The sequence below is a fragment of the Crocodylus porosus genome, unplaced genomic scaffold (genome assembly GCF_001723895.1).
Source record: "Crocodylus porosus isolate Cpor-Errol unplaced genomic scaffold, CroPor_comp1, whole genome shotgun sequence".
NCBI classification, from domain to species: domain Eukaryota; kingdom Metazoa; phylum Chordata; order Crocodylia; family Crocodylidae; genus Crocodylus; species Crocodylus porosus.
The window spans coordinates 11,847,286-11,867,656 of NW_017728947.1; the positions used below are offsets into that span (position 1 = coordinate 11,847,286).

General features: G+C 47.0%; 1 protein-coding gene across 1 annotated transcript in view; it reads left to right on the forward strand.

Annotated features, from left to right (window-relative positions):
- The window catches only part of LOC109321085 (vitamin D 25-hydroxylase), a 37,924-nt gene that overhangs the window by 6,574 nt on the left and 10,979 nt on the right, over positions 1-20,371 (forward strand). The window contains exon 2 of the mRNA XM_019551406.1: positions 13,101-13,242. Within this exon, the coding sequence (XP_019406951.1) occupies positions 13,101-13,242 (142 nt within the window). The remainder of the gene's footprint in view (positions 1-13,100; positions 13,243-20,371) is intronic.

Sequence of the window (20,371 nt, forward strand, 5' to 3'; positions counted from 1 at the left end):
TTCCCCTGCCTTCCTGGAGACAGGGATTCTTCTATGTGTGGTGGCTCTCAAGGGGTGGGCACCCCCAAGCAGTGCCATCAGGCACCAGGGACACTACATGCCAGGGTATACCTGGGCCGGGATAATTTTTAAGTGTTGGGAGGGGTAGCCATCAGCCACTGTGAAGCAGGCAGGGTGTGCCCAGCTGCATGAATGTAGTACAGTAGATAGGACAAAACTGGAGGAGGGGCCTTACACAGCTGCTGGTAGAGGAGTAGGCACGGGCTGGGACCCACACCTTTTTGAGTCCCATGCTACTTCCAGCAATCTTTCTTCCTGGCACTTTATCAGGCATCCAGGCATCCCTACTGACTCCTGCATCTGTTACAATAACAGCTAGACCCTAATCCAGCTATTGTCGAGAACCCACTGGCAAAATTGTGGCTGTGGACAGACCAGCCCCTTCCAGCAGCCAAATCCATGGTCATAACTGGGAGCATGGGGAAATAAGGGATTTCATTACTGTCTGGAGCAAGGAAAAGATCCAGTGTCAGCTACAGAAAAGGAATTGCAACAGGGACATCCTTATGCACATCTACTGGATGTTTGTGGCCTAACAACAGGGACTGGGTGCAGTGCAGTGCCAAAACCAAGTTGATGAGGAGTAAGTTTAGCAGCATACATGATGCAAATAAGAAGTCTGGGGCCTGACAGTACACCGTGCTCTTCTAGCTAGGAGTTATCCCCAAGGAGAGGGCCATTGAAACCCTACATGCTTATGGCACCGTAGGGGGGTGGGGCAGGAGGATTTGATGCCGGAGACCCCTTTGGATGAGGAGGAGGTAATGGAAGACCCCTCAATTGTGGGACAACCAGATGCCCAGGAAGGGATTCCCAGGGGCCACAGTGGAAGAGTACAGCTGCTGCTGCCTGCCCCTGAGGAGATGAGCATGTTGCTGCTGGTCCTCACTTCGTCTAAGGATGTGAAAACAGAAATCCAAGTGCAGCTGGAAATCTGCTCTCAGGACATTTTCTTGCCCTTGATCAAGACCACAAAGCGTGCTGCATAGAAGGAGGAGATGAGCTCTGACATCATAGACACTGAGACACAGGACCTGAATTCCTGAGAAGTGCCCTTCACCTCACAGGAGCTCACCCCAGACCTCAACCTTACAATTGATGGCCAAGGACATGGGCTCCAGTACAGCGTTCCCCACACAGAGACAACAGCCTTAGCAACCCATGACCAGCCTTCCTCACCCGTGTCCTGATGACTCTCTGGCTCAAAGGAAAGATGCCCATCAGCTGTGGAAGGTATGACTAGTCACGGCTCCACACAGCTGGGAGGACCCTGTGGCCCAGGGTAGATGCATGCAGTGACTTGGGGGAAAAGGGGAGGGGTAGAGAGGAAAGGACCAATGGTGGCATGTGCAGCCAATTCCAGCCAGCCCCATGGTCACACCAGAGTCTCATCAAGTCTTTTGGGTCACGGGTGTGGGTTGAATTGTGTTGTGCGTTTGTGTATGTGTCCCACAGTTGCCCATGCACAGTGAGGCAGGCCATACAGCAAAATGCAATAAGCATTTTTTTCTTTCAGCATTGAGCATAGCAGTCTTTCCTCCACCTCCTTCCCTCCCAAATAGCAAAGTAAGGGAGTTGTTTTTCTTTCAGCACTGAACTGAGCAGCCATCAACTCTCCCACTCCCCTCCTAGACAGAAAAGCGCTGGTTTTTTTTCTTTCAGCACAGAGCAGAGTACTGATTACGCCTCCACCTCTGCCTTTCCCTCCCCCTCCAAACCCTACAGCACTGTCAAGGCTAGGACAGTTAACAGCTCCTTTCACTCAATGGGAACATACATCTGCCTGTTTGTTAACACATTGCTGTATATTCAGACTTGCTCTCATGGGCACTGTGAGTTCCTAGCAGAAGCAAGGAGAATACCAACTGCACCAGCAATGGATAAGGCAGTCAAAGCATTTATTGAGCACTGCAGGCAATATGTAAAATGTTGTCAGATAGCAGATAACAAGCAGCCTCAGCATAGCAAGAAAGAGAAAACCTACCCTCTTTCCTCAAAAGCACACCATTCTATCTTCCTACTTCCCTTTCAGCCTGTCTCCGAACTCCTAAACAGGGACACACATGATGGCAGGATACCTGCATTGAAAATGTGAAATCTGCTGCTCCACTCCTGTGGTGAGCCTGGCTCCCTGGTTCTGCACTCACAGAGCCTGTCAGGAGGCATCTCTGCACTTTTAACACTCCCCTCTGATCCAATCCATGTGTAAAGTAATTTGGAGCCTGGTTGGTGGTGATTATCACAGTGCAGACAGTCACTGCACAGACCCCTCAGGGCAACCCTCTTTTATCAGTCATGGCTGCATCCTGGCCCTGGGGCAAAAGCCTCCCCCTACCCCAGACAGCAAGCCAACCCCACCCCCAACCCTCCCAGAGTAGAGAAACAGTGCTGGAAAGATAAGGGCAATGTTTGGCAGGACTCTTACTAGTAAGCCAGGCTCCTGGGATTTATCCTTGTGGACAGGTCACAGGCTGAGTAGACCAATATTGTTGGAGATCGTGAACTCATCCTGGAGTGTCAGCACTTCATAGTGGAATCATAGGTACCACTGCAGGTAGATTCTCACCAGGATTTCCTGGGGTGCCATCAAAGGCCCATCTCCAGTTGTCAAGATGCACTTGGGGTACTGTGCCGATCAGTAGGAGCATGGCGTACTGGCTGGTGCTCCCCCAAGCAAACTGGAAAAGCTAATTTCTCTGTGCCTGGCTGACTGTCACCAGGGAATGTTTGGAGCATAGTAGTGTGTTGGTAGGGGTATGGGGTTCAAGCACTACTCCTGAAACAGAGGTATGGGTGAGGGAGGAGGTGTGAGAAGCCCATCATCCCAGCTGTGTCTCAACCAAGTAGTCTTAGGACCATCAGGACTGGAACAACACTCCCACAGGGACCTAGCACTGAAACACCTATCCTGAAAGGGAAGGAGGGGGAAAGGGAATGTTTTAAGAGCCACATGGACATTCCATGGAGTGATGATTCCCTGAACTGTTCCTTTTATGGTACATGTCACCTCCAGACCCTCCTTCTCAACCAAGCCTTTTACTTCCCTCACCCTTGGACTGCCTGCCTGGCCACACCACAGCTGGGGCACTGGCCCTGGGGGAGGGGAACCTGGGTACCGGCAGAGAACTCACCATAGCTCCCTAGGCATGTTTGTGTGGAGTGATGAGAGGGTCCAAAAAAACCTTTATTCATAATACATTGTTATCACTGAAAGTTTCAAACTTACACAAAGGCTCTGTGTCTCCCTTGTCTGCAGATGCCACATCTGTGCATGGGAGGCTGGTTCACAGTGGACTGGATGGTTCCTAAAGGCCAGCCGACCAACCAAGTATCTGATGAGTGCATGAGAAATTTCAGGAGCCACCAGCAAGGGAGTAAATTGGAAATGTTACAATCTCCAGTCACAGCCTGTGATCTCTGGGTGCACACCATGGGCTCCTGGTATCAGGAACTGCAGGTCCAGCCTGAGGAGAGACTACAGATGTGGAGGAGGGAAATGGGCAGGCTGGGCACAGCTTACACAAGGGTTGTCCAGACATAGGAGTAGGCCACTGAGGTGGCCACCTACAGTTTGGATGAGGCAAATCATGTCGCTGCAGAGCTCGACAAGGTGCAGTACCAGGAAAGGAATTTCATGCACGTGATTCTGAACTGCTTGGTGTCCACTGACCCCCCCTGACTCATGCCCAGTCCCCCACAACATACCAAACCACACCGTAAGGACACTTTCCTGGGGCAACAGGAACAGAAGTCTTAAGGCAGGGATATCCAGCTGGGCCTAGTGGGGGAATGGTCCCCACGCACCCTGAGTTGGAGATGGTGAGGAGCCAAGAGGCCCCAAGACAAGCATATCAAAGCCACTGTGCCAAGGTCCCTGGACAAAGACATCCAATATTGCCTAGCCCAGGGTGCTGCAGTGAGTGAGGGGATCAGGCTGCTAGAGATCCAATGTTGGGGCCATCAGGGTCAACAGTGCCCTTCCTGGCTCCACCCACTTCCCCCCCCTCACCCCTGCCCCCAGCTGCAGGCATTCCAGCCTGAAGGTACAGGCCCCACAGCAGTTTCAGACCAGCCCTGAAGGGCCACAAAGTGCATCAAGGTGGGCAGCTCAACCCACTGGACTGCTGGGCCAGGCTGTCACTGGAACAGATTCTCTCTCCACAGGCTGCTGGGACTTGGAAAAAGGAGACTGAGTCCTGGGGGTATGGGCCAAGGGCCAAAAGCCAGGACAGGGCTTAGTGTCTCAGGTGAGAAGCCCCCATACTTAGTGCTTCCTATCCATGGTTCTTTTTTCCCTCAGTTCTAGCCCTGGGCCAAAGGCCCCTCTTACTGTGCCCACTCCTTGTCTTAACCAACCCAACCATGGCCATTCTCCATTTCCTACCTCCCCCCACTCCCTTCAAAGTTTCCCCAGTTGGTGTGAACTGGGAAAAGGGAAAGAACATGTTCTGTCACAGACAGTGTTCAGCAGGTTTTCTTTATTAATAAAAATGAGTTTTGCAAATTCAACATTATAAAATGAGGCTGTGCCTTCTTTACACTGGATTCCTGTGAACCCTATTTTGTGGCCTAGGAACTAGAGAACCAGCCTGGTGCCAATGCAGGGTCATGTGAAACCGACTGCCTCTACTTCTTGGCCACCCAGTTCACAAGGGTGATGAGCAGTGTTCCCGCTAAGCTGCGTGGTATGTGGCATGAGTGCACCTGCGCAGCTGTGCACACCGTGCAGCTTAGAGGGAATGCTGGTGATGGGGTACATACCAGGGCTTCATAGATACAGCCAGCCTGCTGTTGAGTAGTGCCAGGGCCCCCAACAGTTGTGGAGGGCTAACCCTCAGCCCTATCCCTGCACTATGTGTGCTTATGCTGACATACCTAGTCTGTGCACCATGCCTCCTCTGCTCAGCATTCATGGAATACCTCCACTCTAGTCTTATAGATTTTGTGGAGGACACTCATGGCAACAATGAGTCGCAGCAGGTTCTCCTCATGCACCTTGAGGCATGCACTGAGAGCCTGCCAATGTGCCTTGTGGTCAAAGGTGTATTCCACCACCAACTACTGCCTGAGGAGGTGTCCCATGAAGTGCACCTTCGGGCAGTCCAGCTGACTCCTATCCAGCTTCATCAGCCAGGGCTGGAGGGGGTAAACTGGGTCACTGATGATGAGTGGGGGATTAAGATGTTGCCAGTGATGAAATCAGGAAGTCTGGGAATATAGCACCCACCCTCCATCAGGTTGCATCATAGGCACTGCCTGCACAGCCAACATAGATGTGAATGAAGCAGCCCCAAAGGTCAACAACACCCTGCAGGACAACTGAGAAGCAGTCCTTGTGGTTGATGAATGCCCAGGCACCTTGGGGTGGGCAGACAGTTGGGAAGTGTACCCCATTGCTGGCCCTTACAGTTGGGGAAGCTCATGCGTCGGAAGCCAGTGACCACCTCCTGGGGGTTGACGAGGCAGATAAAGCAGTTTGCCAAGATGTCCAGGATGATCAGGCAAACCTCCTGGACAGCCTCTCCAGCCATGGACCTGTCCACACCAAACTGGTTGGCAGTGTAGTAGAGACTGCCAGCAATGGCCACCTGCTTCTCCAGACTGAGAGTTGACTGCATAACAATGTCCTGGCATGTGATGTGGTGGAGGGCCATCTGTGTGGTGGTGTCTTGGCACATGTGGAAGGTCTGGAGCTACAATTCTTCCTCCCAGGTGCCAAGGTTGATCTGCTCCTACCAGTCAGTGCTGGTGGGGTGGGCCCAGACCCTGTGCTCAATAGCCCAAAGGTAATCCCAGAGCACCTCAGCATTCATGGCATCCAGGATGGTCTGATCTTCATGGGCCAGGAGGAACCTGGAGGCACAGTTGAGGATGCGTAGTGGGTGGGGGTGGGGAAGAGGCACGACTGATAGCTCTGTGCTTGTTGGCATGAGGGTACATGCCAGGGCCACCTGCTGCCGCATCAGGTTCAGCTGGATGTGCGTGCTGTCCGGCATCCTGTAGTAAGAGTTATGCAGAGCAATCAGCAGGACTCGCCACAGTTCCTGGGTGTTCCTGCTTGGGTGCAGGAAGCGGGATGCCATGGCATGGTGCAGGATGGCCAGGACACAGTGAGAGGACAGTGGGGGCTTGTATGTGTGTTTGCCCTGGCTGTCCTTATGTGTGCTGGAAAGGAGAGCATTCTAGGAAGAGAGCCCTCCCCCCACAGTGTGACTGGGTGTGCTCTTTGCTTTGACTGCCAGGTTCTTTCAAATTGGCCGCTGTTTGAAAGAATGAGGTGGGGGGCAGGGGTGAGTTCCCTGGCTGCTGCCCCAGTAGCTGGAGAGGGTGTATTAAATATGAACTGGCACCTCCCCAAGAGCCAAACAGGGGATGCTGGGCCAGGCCTGTGCAGCATTGGAGCTTGGATTCAACCCACCATCCTGGCTGTTGGTGCTTGAAAAGCAGCCAGCAGCACCTTAATCGGGGGTGGGGGCCCACTTTCTCCCGGAGAGTGTCCCTGATGCCTAGTGGCACTGCTTTGGCGGGGTACACACCCCCTGAGAGAGCTCCCATGCACAGGGAATCCCAGCCTAGGCTGCTGCTGTCTCTGGGCAGGTGTGGGAGCAAGGCTACAGGCACAGCCAGACATCAGCTGGCAGCACTGCAGTCGGCAGTCAGGTGGCCCTGACCAGCACCCTCGCCCTGGGAGACTGTATCCAGTGCCTGATGGCACCACCTCCCAAGAAAGCCCCCAACATGGGGGATTTAAACTCTGCCTCAGGTGCCAGTTCTAGACAGCAGCTCTTGCTGCTGTGCTGGGGCTGCTGTCAAAGTGATCGTGCCAGGAGCTGGGGTGGGGGTGGAGCCTGCCAGACTTGTGAGGTGATCCTTGCCCCTCCCCAGCTCCCAGCAGGAACAGGTTAAGGGGTACCATCCACAACCTCCCTCCTTCATCTCTCCCTCCCCTCGCCCACTGCACAGGGAGGAGACCCTTTGTCTCTTCTGTGGTGGACCTGGAGCATGGGATGTGAGCAGAATTGCCCGCACTTACCCCTCACATGGAACCTGAACAGAAGTTCCCTAAAGCTCTTTGCTCTGGAGCGCCTTCAGCTAATAAGTGATTTAATGAGGTTTTATTTTTTCATTCCATCAGCCACTTTAAAAGCACTCTACAGCTGTGAATATGTGTTATGTCACAGCCATAGAGTGCTTTCAGGGGCCTGATCTCTCGAAAAATATGACTTATATAAGCACTTTGGGCTGTATGTAGACAAAACAAGGACCATGCATGCACAGCATGGGTTCTGCACCGCTTTAATGGTGGTGTTTGCATAGATCAGCGGTATATTGCACAGTAATTCCAGCCACTGTAGCAAATTCGGTAGTGTAATGCACCTTAAATGACCTGGGGCGCAGCAAACTAGAACTCCAAGGAGGAGTTTCAGTTTGCTGCCCTACAGCAGTGGAGCGAAGCATGGGACTCTGTGCAGCTCAGGAGCTCTGCAGGAAGCCCATGCAGGCAGCCTGGCAGCAGCATGGGAAGGTAGGCTCTATCCAAGATTTTTTTTCATTTTTTTCCCCCTGGAGCCTGCCTACCTGCCTGAGCTGCACGGGGGCCCAGTTCTTCCCTCTGGGGCTGTGGTGCTCCCCAGGACCTCCTGAGCTGGGTGCCTGCAAGCAGGTGCCCCCTGGGGAGGGGCCACTGCTGCCGCAGAGGGAAACACCAGCCCCCTGCAAGCTGAAGGACCACTCCGGCAGCTCGCTCTCCCCACTGCTGGAGAGGCAGATAAGTTCGGGTGTGTGCATGACACGGGGGTTTAAAATTTTTTAAAACCCACCACTTCAATTTAGGGTCCCCGTTTCATCTACATGCCCTTGAGAACCAAGGTTTTATGGTTTTGGTTTTATGGCACATTATAACTTACCTGATTTCTGAATTATTTGCATGCTTGAAATTCATTTCTGATTAATCGGTTTCTTTTCTTCTGCTAATTGTTTTTTGCTACCCCTGGGAATTCTGTCCTTACAGCTACACTATGCTGGCTTTCACTTCTCAGACCTGAAAAAGTGTCTTACATTTCAAAGCTTGTCTAACTCTATCCCATTTATGCAGTTGGTCCAATAAATGACATCGTCCTAAGAAATCCTTGCATCTTGTACAATTCTCTGACTTTTTTTTTTTAAAGAAATGTTTCGTGTTCCAAGCTAAATCAAGTCCAAATCCGTGAGTCAGTCCAGAACCATAAGTGGCCCTACGACCGGCAAACATCTTCCACCCCCACCCTCAGAGACTTCAGATATTTCCAAAGTCTTTTGGCAGGCATCCTACTTGCAGGCCCAAGCCTGGAGGCTTGGGGTTCAGATGCTCCCAAGTTTCACCTGTCCTCAGCCATATGGCCACAGGAGTAAGCTAGGGAGGAGCCACCCATTTCCATAAAGTGGCTTTAAACCCCAACACCTTGGTGCGTACTAAACCACACCAGAACAATTATCCCTAGGAGCGCTTAAGGAAAACTGCCTTCATGGATCCAGATACATGGTGTTTCACCTGCCAGGTAATTCTCAGACCATGATGGCTAACACTAACGTATTTTAAAAAGAGGAAAAATTACAGAGAAGCTAAAATGACACATGCTATTGTAGATAATTTACTTAAGTAGGGTTAGCAATGGGAATTATCAGTGACACTTTTCCAGCCCCTTGCCAAGTTGCTATGTGACTCTCTAGATATATATTATCTTCCAATCTTTAACTAGTTGCTTATGTTCTTCTATGTCCCAATTATTGGTTGTTAAATACATTATGGTAGTTCAGGGATTGGCAACCCCCGGCACACATACTATTAGTGGCACGTGGAGACATTTTTCCCAGCACACTGGGAGGCATGCAAGGAAACTCTTCCGATTTTTTCTTTCTTCTTTTTTTTTAAGTTGCTTCTCTGGGCTCTCCCATGCAGCCACAAGTCCCCACCCCACATCCAGTAGTGCATCCTGCCATGTACCCTGCCCCTTCCTCTCCCCTCTCCCCATTTTGTTTTTGTGGCATGTCAGCACTCTGGCACCTTACAAGGTAGACATTGTGGGGTTTTCGGGACTCCTGCCAAAAAACGTTGCCTAGCTCTGTGGTAGTTGCTTCGCTTGGCAGCTTTGAAATATTTGATATAATTAGTAAAACTATTCAACTAAGAGGTGAGTATTGACTCAAATGATATGAAAGTAAAAATGTACTACTGAGTATTGAGAGATAATTAATCTTGTGAGGCAAAAACAAATTAGTTATGTATTGCACTTAACTGTACATAAAGATACTGTACTAGTTAAAGGTAGTTGAGGGGAAGAAATTCTTAAGGAGGTCTATCCTAAATTGTTTATCAGAGAGAAATCTCACTCCTATAATCTGCCAGTCATCTAGGTTCTTACAGCTCCCTAAGTCTTGACTGAATGACTGCAGGTGTTGGTTGAGAATATTTTTTAAAGATGTAGCCCCAACACATGAGGCAGTACATTAATATGGCCTGAAGTGACTCCTTTCTTGGCCTTTGCATGCTTTTGCTTACTTGCTTCCTATGAAGATGCTGCCCAGCTATGTATAGCTCATGCAGCTTTTTACATGAATAAATCCTGGGGATATGACAGGGCGTAGTGTCATTAAAAAGAAACTAGTTACAACAAGTGACAGCACATGAATAAAATATCAATTTCAGTGAAAGCATTTTGTTTTAAACTTTTAATTTGATTGGGACTTTGGCAACAATGTAATGCTTGTTGAAGACTCAGATTTATAGTATTTATAGTATCTTTAAAATGTTACCTTAAGGCAACAAATCTTGTGGTTTATAAGTTAATAACATTCAGGCTTTAAAAAAAAATCAGATAAGTGCTTTCAATGCGAGTAGTAAAAGTATTTTTTTCATTTTGTAATCTTTACTTTTATGCCTGCCAATATAATCAACATCTGTGAAAATTCTTGGAGGAAAGTGGGGCTTCAGAAGCCAATAATGGTTATGGACCACAATTATTGGCCATGATAGACTATTCAAGAGTTGGGAAAAGTACAAAATTAGTTCTTAGGTGAGGAGTTCTCAGGAACTCAAATCAGTTGAATGGCTAGGGAGCACTCAGGGAATTAACCACTTTTCCTGCCACAGAATGTATCATGATCAGAGAATTAACACAGCTGCTGTTCACCCCCCTCCTCCTTTAGTTTATTAGAGCAGTCCTCCTGGACTTTGACCTTGACAGAGGCACTAAACAAATGTAATTCCCAGATTCAGCCCCTGATTAGTGATTGCTCTGAAGCAGTTATGAATAGAAACTTTGATTTGTCATGTCTTTAATGCTAAACTGCAAGAGAAACTTTAATTTGTCATTGTCTAAGAGGAGTCAGAGAAATGCAACTATATAAAAATGTAAGGTGCAAGATAAAAGTAGTAATTACCATGCCAAGTAATTATAATTTATTAATGCTATCAGCTTATGTCCATGGGAATGGAATACAGCAAAAACCGTGTTATCCGGCACTTTACCAACCGGAAAGCTCCACTAACCAGCACTTGTCAATACAAATCTTCCTTCCAAGGGACATGGTAAAAGCAAAACTGGATGTCACGCTTCTGGTTTCACCACCGCAAGCCAAGTTCCACCTCTTCCTTGTGGTCCATGGCCTGGGGCAAAGAAGCCTGCATGGGGCCCCCCTCCCTGTCCCCCAACACACTGGTATCAGGGAGTGAAAGCTCTGGTGCACTGGGCATGGCATATTTGATTAACCGGCATATTTGATTAACTGGCATCCCCATTCCCAGGGGATGCCGGATAACAGAGCTTTTACTGTACTTGGCTATATTCACTTTTTCCTTTCACACTAGGCTGATGTTGACTTTTCCTAGCTGTGGGAAATGTATCCAGACCAGCATAGTCTATAGCTACCCACCCAGGCTTACTTTAGAGTAGCTCATTTAGGTACTGATAGCCATGTATCCACATCAGTGGAGAACTCAGCAATCACAAGGCAGGGTAAAATAGATCTTGAGTCTTGTTCTCTCTCAGCTAGACTGCTTCTAGTGCCTGAGCTACCTAGTTTAATCTAGCTTTGATATCTCACTCTACACTGCAGTTTATGGCACAGACGTACAATGATTTCTACACAAGAGTATTGTTAATATTTGCATTCTGGAAGTAGTTTAAGGCCATGTTCAGATATTCAGTTTCTCCTGGGAGAGTTGCTGCTCTCCCAGTAGAAACCACAAATGTATAGGCATTCAGAATTTTTCTCCCAGAGCAAAAATTGCCACTCCAGGAGAAAAGTAACCCAGAAACAACAAAAGGGTAAAATGGCTCCCAAGAGCATTTCTCCTGGGATAGTAAATGTCTGTATATGTACTTTTTGAGAGAAGCTGCAGGACAGTCCACCAGCATCCTGGTGTGCTTTGTTCGTAGCCATCTCCTTATAAGTCCAGGGAGACAGTGTGTCACTTAAGCTGGACTCTACTGCGCCAGTCAAGCAGGAAGCCCCTTCACAGTCCCCTCATTGTGCTACAGTAGAGGTGGGCAAAATATGGCCCATCAACTGACTGGATCCAGCCTGTGGCTGCTCCTACAGCATTTGACATGGGGCTGAGCTCCATCCATTCCTGCCAGGGCAGCCTATGTTGTGCTCCCCTGGCCTGGGCCCTGACTAATGCAACTTCCAATGGTGCTGCTGTGCTCCCCTCACACTTAGGGGGAGCTGCTGGGTTGAAGCTTCCCCCGCTACACCCAGAGCAGTACAGCAAAGGCAGGAGCAGGAGAAGGAGCTACTGCTGGAGGCAAGGGGAGCAGAGTAGCACCTGGCTGGCTGCACTAGGAACAGCCCCACTGGAAGCTACATGCTCTGGCTGGGGTCCAGGCCCTGGCTAGCTGGGGTGTTCTGCTTGCCTCACCTCCAGCTGCAGCTCCTTCTCTTGCTCTTGCTCCTGCTCCTACTTCTGCCCCTGCTGTTCCTCTCCAAGCCAGAGGGAGCTTCAGTTAGGCAACTCCAGCCTTAGCCCAGCTCCCAGCTACCTTCTACCTGCCCAGTGGAATGAGCAGTCACCTGGAGGTAGGTGGAGTGTGGATTGAAGGTGGCCAGGACCTGGAGCCAGAGCCTGAGCCCCAGCCCCACAAGCTGGAGCAGAAGCCATACAGCTGAAGCTTCCCCTTCCCCTTCCCCCACCCCACCTGCCCAGGTTGGCACACAGGGGCAGGAGCAGAAGCCACTGCTGGAGGAGTGGGGAGCAGAACAGGCCCACCGGCCTGGGCCCCAGCCAGCACACGCAGCTTCTGGCAGAGCTGTTCCTGTTGTATCTGCAACTGGCTGGGTGCTGCTCTGCTCCTGTCCTAGGGCCAGGCCAACAGACACAGGGAGAATGTGATGTGGGGTGTCCTAGGCAGGGTTCAACCTCATGCAGAACACGGTGGCAGCAGTTGCAGACTGCATCACCTGGGCAAGCTCTGCTATGCATTAAGTTTTTCTATTAGGAAAACAAACCCGGAAGAATTATCCCCTGTATACACAGGATGAGTCAGCGGTGTCAACCCAAGGGATAGAACTGGCTTGAGGAGGTGGGTCATTCAGCCAGCGGGCTTGCCATAGCAGGGAATTGGGCTGGTTGTAATGCAGCGTATTCCCTCCCAGAAGAGCCAGTTGGGCTCGCAGTAGTTCTGTTCAGGCTGTCTGCATGAGCAGAGCTAGTTCCCAGGTATGGAGTTCTCAGGAACTCAGATCAGTTGACTGGCCACAGAACACCCAGGGAATTAATATGGGTCACCTCACCTCTTATTCTGTCACTGAATTTAATATTTTTTCTTGCCACTGGCAATGAAATTCAGCAGTTGTCAGTGACTGGAAACTGTGACAGCATTAACCCCCTGGCTGCTGGCAACCGATTTGAGTTTGACATCACCAATTTAAGCAACTATTTTCTTGTTTTGATGTTCAGTTTCTGTTCAACTCTTTTATTATGTGATTTCATAACATAATCATGGAGCAGACTTGCAAATGAATGTTGTAAGTGATCTTTTCTTAATGTGTTCTTTTTAAAGATCTTCAGCCTTGATCTTGGAGGTATATCTGCTATTGTACTGAATGGATATGACGCAATAAAAGAATGCCTAGTTCATCAAAGTGAAGTTTTTGCAGACAGACCATCCCTTCCTTTGTTTAAGAAAATGACAAAAATGGGAGGTGAGTGTTCCCATGACCAACATGGAGAAGGGTTCTTATAACCTAAAACCACATATCCAATGTAATATTTGTCAAATGTTTAATTTCATATAACAGAATACTTTTCTAAATATGTTGCCTAGGTAAGACTTCATTTGTCTGTGTCCTCTATAGTAAGAGAGAGGTTGAATTCTCAAAATTCTGTAATTTATGGTCCTCCAAATTACAAGAGATTAAATTCCATAATCTCTACAGTTTATGGTTACTAAAAATCACAGGTAGTAGGTTGGACATGGGTGACTTCCTTCATCATTGGTGAGCAAATGCTACCCAAGATATTGCTGACTTTGGAATCTCCCCATTGGTTCTGTTTGGGCTATGGTCAGTGAAGAAACTGCATTTCTTCAGCTCTTCAAATTGCTCAGAGTTTATCTTGTTTGAATATCTTCTTCTGTTGTGTTGGATTTGCCTTCAATTTAGGAATCCTACTAAAAACTGGTTTTAGCAACTAAAAGGCTTAAAGAAAATTAGAGCAGCAGGTCAGCCTTTATTTCTATTACTAGACAGTAGATTATTTTTGCTTGGTGATTTGGTGCCCTTCATTTTCGGAGATCTTCACTTCGTAGACCTTGGACTTTGCATTTTAGCATCTCTCTTTCAGCATCTCTTTTACTTTGGAATCTTTTTAAACAATCATACATTCCCTTGATGCTTTGGCTGTCTAGGATTTGAAGTATATTCTGATCCAAAGCTCTTTGCTTCATCTAGTCTATATATCTTTACTTGCCTTCCTTCCATAAAACTGGCTTCTTGAACTGTCTGAATTTTACTCTGCCTGGGCACCTAGCAGCTATTTTGGCCCAATCGTAGCATTTGCTGCCAGAATTATTTCTGGGGTTTTTTTTCTAAAGCCAGTGATAGTCTAATGTAATGTGCATAAGCAAATTTGGCAGAGGGACCAGAACTCACTTTCTTTTGCTTGCATTGCTTCTGGCTTCATGACTCTTGCACCATTTGGTTGTCGAGTGGACCAGCATCAGTAAGGAGAGGTATCAGAGCTCCAGTCAACCCTTGCCAGCAGCCTGTTCCTTAGCACACTCAAGGTCAACCTAGAACCCAGATCTCTTATTTCCTAGGCAAGTGCTCTTCCCACTAGATTATTAATCAAAAGTTGGATGTTGCCACCTTCACCATTTATTATTAAGCTGTTGAGCATATTCACAGCTACAATTGCTTGATATGATTTGGCCATCTCTGTGGAATTGAGGACCTAGCTGCTGTTCATGTGTCTCATTGAAAATTTGTATTACAGTAGAGTTTAGTTGGAAGTGAGGCACTTAAGTGACCAGTCTGGATTACTTTGGAGCATACACAGCAGCCTAAGTCTAGGCACCTGGTGATCTCTTGCAGGCCAAAATAGAAGTACTGGATGCATTTACTCACCTCACTGGTGGTGTGGCCTCTGAGTGGGGTTGAACTAGATCAGTCTTTGTGGCCTGTTTCCTAAATCCCGCAAGTAATGTTTAAGCACTGTAGAGGTCAATTAAGATCTGGGCTCTAGAAGACCAGCCAAGGTGGAAAATAACAGCTAACTTGAATTTGACAAGAACAAACTGTGTTCATGTCATACCAAGCTTATTTCCTTCTTTGACAGGATATGTGACCTTGCAAATAGGGGAGGGGAGGTGGGGGGAGACTGTATATATAATACTTCTCAGCTTTATGAAGGTTTTAAACAGGGCCTCCCACATAACATTTTAATGAGCAAGCTAGGGAAATACTGAAACACTGAAATTGGTAATGCACCGTTATCTGAAAAAGGATGCACATAGATTACTTATGGATTCAAGTTATAGTGAGAGAGCTTTTCAAGTGGGATTTTGCAAAGATCTCTTGTGGGCCAGGCTCTATTCATATTTTTATTACTACTTCGGATGACAAAAGTGAAGATACAACACTAAAATTTGTGGATGACAACAAGCTGGAAGGACTTGCAGTTACTCTGGAGGATAGGATAAGAATTCAACATGATCTTGTTAAATTGCAACAAAATGAAAATCACTAAAGAAATTGAGAGCACAGCACTTAGGAAGGAGAAATGAAGTGCACAATTAAAAATGACAATTCACGGAAATGGATTCAGAGTTTATAGTGGACCACAAATTAACAATCAGTCAACAATGTGCTGTTGCAACACAAAAGGAAAATTTAATTCTGGAATGTATTGATAGGAATGTCATACATAAAATTCAGAAAGCATTTGTTCTCTTGTAATCAGCACTGGTGTGGCCTCAGCTGGAGTACAGCGATTGTGTTACATCTAAAAAGGCAGGGAGGGAGACTGAGACCAGAGGGGGCCTTACCGTATACCAAGCTGTGTCAAAAAGATGACGATGATTAATTGTCCTACACATATACTAGGGATTTGACAAGAACAAATTGGCTTTATTTGCAGCAAATACTAGGAAAAAAAATTCCAAGTAAAAGGGTAGTGAGGCACTGGAACAGACAGCCAAAGGAGCTTGTAAAAATCAACTTCTCTGAAATTTTTTTTTTTTTTTTTTTTTTTTTTTTTTTATAAGCACAGTTTTAGACATACTTCTATAAGGAAGGTCCCCTCAGTACAGGTAGATAGATTAGATCAGGGGTGACCAACCTGCAACTCAAGTGGCACAGGCAGCTTCTTTGTGTGGTACATAGCAGATCAGGAAGGAGACGGGCAGCAAACCAATGAGTAAGGTAGGGAGCAGAAAACAGCAAATCAGGCAAGGAGCACAGGGAAGGAAGCAGAGCAGCAGATCAGACAGGGAGCATAGTTTGGAGCAGAAAGCAGAACAGTACGGCAGGGGAAGGGAATTGGAGTGGCATCTGGGAACAGTGTAGAGATAATTTGTAGCACTCCTGCCAAAAAAGTTGGCCCCCACTAGACTGGACAAGTGCTTTTAGTCCCTTTCAGCCATACCTGCTCTGGGAAGACTGTAACAGGGGGCCTCTCTCAGGGCCAGGTCTTATGTCGGCCTGCCCACCTGCTGCTGCAGGACAATCCGCCTGGTCCCCCTGCCATGACTTTGCTGTTCCTACAAACAGATGGTCAATATGGGAGACTGCCCATTACATGCCTCAATGCCAAGAGGTGCTATTTGTGGCTGCGTTCCTCCCCTACACCACAGTCCATGCCTTGCAGACGGCATCTAAGTTAACATTAATCCCAGTCTGAGACCAGAGCAAACTGAGTCCAAAGTTGGGCTCCACACACACACACACCACCTCCCCTTTCACAGGAGGCCTCTTCCACTCCACCCCTCTCTCACCAGGTTCTCTGGCATACTGCCTGTTACCAGGCCACACTCCACTGCCCTGCTTCTCTTTGAGCAGCCCCTCTTGGGCCACGAGGCTTTGCTATGCTCATACTGGCCTCACCACGCAGAACCTTTGGTTTCTGCGAGTTCCCGTATTCTACGTGGTCCGGCTTTATGCCAAACCCTGGGCTAATTCTGCCCCAAGCCTCCCACCGGGCACAAGTTCTCATGGGGCTGGCCCTTGTGCTGTCCTTCAAGTTTACTCCCATTTGACCCTACTCGGCATGCCCCTTGGGCTGTCCTTCAGGCCTACTCACACTTCAGCCCTACTCAGCCCCCTCACACACACAGCCCTAATTGGCCTACTCACACTTCAACCCTACTCTGTGAGGGGCCTCCCAATGTACTACCCCCTCTGGGGTCTCCGGGACCTCATATCCCTGCTGGGTTCAGGCACCTACACATGGGCATACCTGGCCCCCACTACTTCCACAGCTGCCTCCAAAACCCACCCCAAGATGGGGGCTGGAGTTAAGGCACCCCTACTTGCCTCTCATTGGGAAGGTAACTGGCCTGGCATTTCCTGGGGACTCCTGCGCCATCAGAAGCCTCACCAGGTCACCCTTCCCTGGCAGGGTGCAGTTTTAGGTCATGCTCAAACCATCCCCATAAGCTCCTGCCCTTACCTCCAAGGTTGTTCCTGCTGCAGCTCAGCTAAGTGATGATTCTGCCTTCCCTAGCTACAGCAAACTGAAGCCTTTGTATGCCTTGTGTTCAAAATGGCTGCCCTCATCAGGCACCTGGTAGCTGCCTGCCTCTGCCCTTAAAGTGGCAGGCACCCAAAGGTACCCTGCCACAGAGACCCTTCTTCACATGCTCAGCATTGAAAAGTCCTTGGAGTTCTTCCTTGAATCGACTAAAGCAGTGGTTCTCAACCTTTTTTGTACCAGGACCCATTTGTAAACATCAGTGGCCAGTCCCAGCCCAGTGCCCCTTCTGACCTGCTCCCCGCCACCCCCGGGTCCCAGCTCCCCAGTGTGTGGGGCAGGAGGTACCCCAAGCAGCCCCTTTCAGCCTGGAATGCTGCCAGCCTGCAAGGGAAAAGCCACGGTTTCCCATGTTTTTCTTCTTTAAAAGGTGAAGCCATTTCTAAAGTTTATTGATCCATTTTTAAAGTTTGTTCATGACCCTTTCATATATTCTTGTGATCCAGTGGTTGAGAAACGCTGGACTAAAGGTTTCAAAAGCCACCTATCTGGCTATTTTATTTGGTGCCAATAAGTGGTGTTCCTAAGAGGGGTATATTAGAATAGCCCTCTAATTGTATTTATCTAGTTATAATCTAATGGATCACAAACTAGAAGGCCACATATAATATCAGCTGGTGCTGTCTGACTTTGGTACTAGCACTGGCACACATTTCTCTAGTATCTGAACACCTGCCAAATCTGCAGGGTTTGCTTCAGCAGTGTTCTCATTGCAAGCATATGCAAAAGAAGCTACGTTGTTTTTACTGCATGTTGCATTAAAATTTTGTACAGAAATCTCTCTAGCCTTTCTTTCCTGTATTACGTGCTTCTCAAATAAGAGAGCACAAACTTGTCTGGTCCTCTTGCTAGAGTTTTATTATTAGGGGTTGTTTGTTATGTCCGATAGCCATGCGTACTGCATATAAACTAAAAGGATAAAGGAATGATATCCTCAAAGCATTGATTTGGCATTTAAAAAATTTGCCTATTTGCAGTATAAATGTCTAGTTCTTGAACGCATTATAGAATCAGCACATTTATAAGCTTTTTATTATTTTTATCTGTTTCCTTTGGATTATCCATCAATCCATTTATATGCCACTGAGAAGCCTGTCCAGGTAGCCTTAGAAAAAGATGAGAGGGAGTGAGGGGAGGTTACTTACTTCTAAATTATTTTATCCTTGCTGAAGGAAACCTTGACATTCATGACATTGAGCTTGATTTGTTTTTTTAGGGAATCAAATCTTCATTTTCCCTTTTATCTTTTTTTTTTTTTTTAACAAGAAAGGAATTATAATTTAAATTATATTTCTACTTTACCAGGGCTATTTATTTTGTCAGCTTATAGATAAAGATGTTTCTTAAAAATAATCTGAAACAATAATGACTTCAGGGCAAATATTATTTCTTAAAGCACTCTATAAGCCACGTGTTGCTGTAATCAAAGATTTTATTCTTGTATAGCCACAGTACATGGCTATTAATTCTCCATTAAAGAAGGATAGCATTTTCACAGTATCATTGTATTATTGATTCTCTGAATATTATACGAGTAATATTTTGCCTTGGGTGTTATAGTGGCATTTACTTCATTCGTATGTCATTTTACATAACTTATTTTTTCCCAAGTATTGCTCTTTTGTATTTTTATGAAGTCACTTGACTGGGTTAATTTTACATCTCTTTCTGAAGAAACTGGGACAGCTATAAAATAATATATTTTAATAAGGGGAGTAACTTAAAAAAAGATTTTGAATACTTGTGGGCATAGCTACTGTATACATGCACTCCTGTAAAGTAAAGAACTAACTTTCTTTAAATGAAGATCTCTGCTCTCTGAATAGATTGATTCAAGGTCCTAAAAGAGTTGGCTAAGGAAATCTCTGGGACTGTGATATTAATTATTAATAGATTCTGGAATACTTTGGAAATTACAAAAGAGTGCTTGTTTTTCCAACATTCAAAAAGGGCAAATGTGGTGATCTTCTAGATTAGTGGTACTCAACTGTTCCGGCACACGGACCAGATATATGGGAGACAGCTGGCTTATAGACTGGATTCAACACATGAGGCCAGTCCTGCCTACCAAGTCTGATGTGCCAACTGATCCCAAGCATCAAGTCCAGGACCACATGCTGGGTCAGATTCTGTGCACTACGTCAAACCCTACACTCCAAGTACAACCACAAACTGATCTTTCATGCTGGCCTGATCCAGCATGTGGAGCTATGTCATCTAGCCAGCAGTACTTCCCACAGGTCCAAAAATTTAATGACCAGGGAACAGTGGCAACATTAATTGCTGTGAGGCTCCCAGAACCACCGTAATTAACATTGCCACTACTCTCCCGCCACCACATTTCCAGGGAACCCCATGGGCTGGCTTTCTGGGCCGAATCTGACCTGTAGGCTGTGCCTTGAACATCAGTGAGCTAGACAACTACAGGTTAGATAGCCTGGCAAATACATGCAAAACAGATGTGAGGCATTTGAAGAGGGTGTTTGGATTGCAGATTTAAAACAGTCAAAATAATGTTTAATTTCTTTAGAAAGGAGTGATTTTAACGTTCCATTTTACCTAATGGTATCCATTGATATTGGGATCCAATTGGGAGTGGATTCTCTGCTTTATATTTATGGGAAAAAGACAGGAGGAGGTCTTTTATTATTCTCTAATCTGTTAAAGAACACTACTGATAGGTTTATAAGAGAATTAAAATCCATTCTCCTTGTCTGGAAGATTTGTAATGGGCCTCAAGACTGAAGGTTTAAAGAATTGAGGGAATGTAGGGACGTCAAGGATATAAAGAACTCTGTATAAGCTTTAATTACTGTATGTAACAACGTTTTTATCTGCAGTCTCTAAAAAGTTGTGAATTTTAAAAAATGGGTTTAGTGGCTGCCAATGATGAAGGTTTTCTGTTTTTGTTTTAACCTGTCCTTTTGATCTCTCTCTCTGCTTTTTTCCCAAAGCCTTTCTTTGTTCATTGTCACATATACCATGCAATTTTTCACTGTAAGAGCATGACAGTAAGGGTTGTCTTGGTTAGCTGCAAGGTGTGCCCATAGAGCTCAGAGAAAAAGAATCTCTTCTGTCATTCCA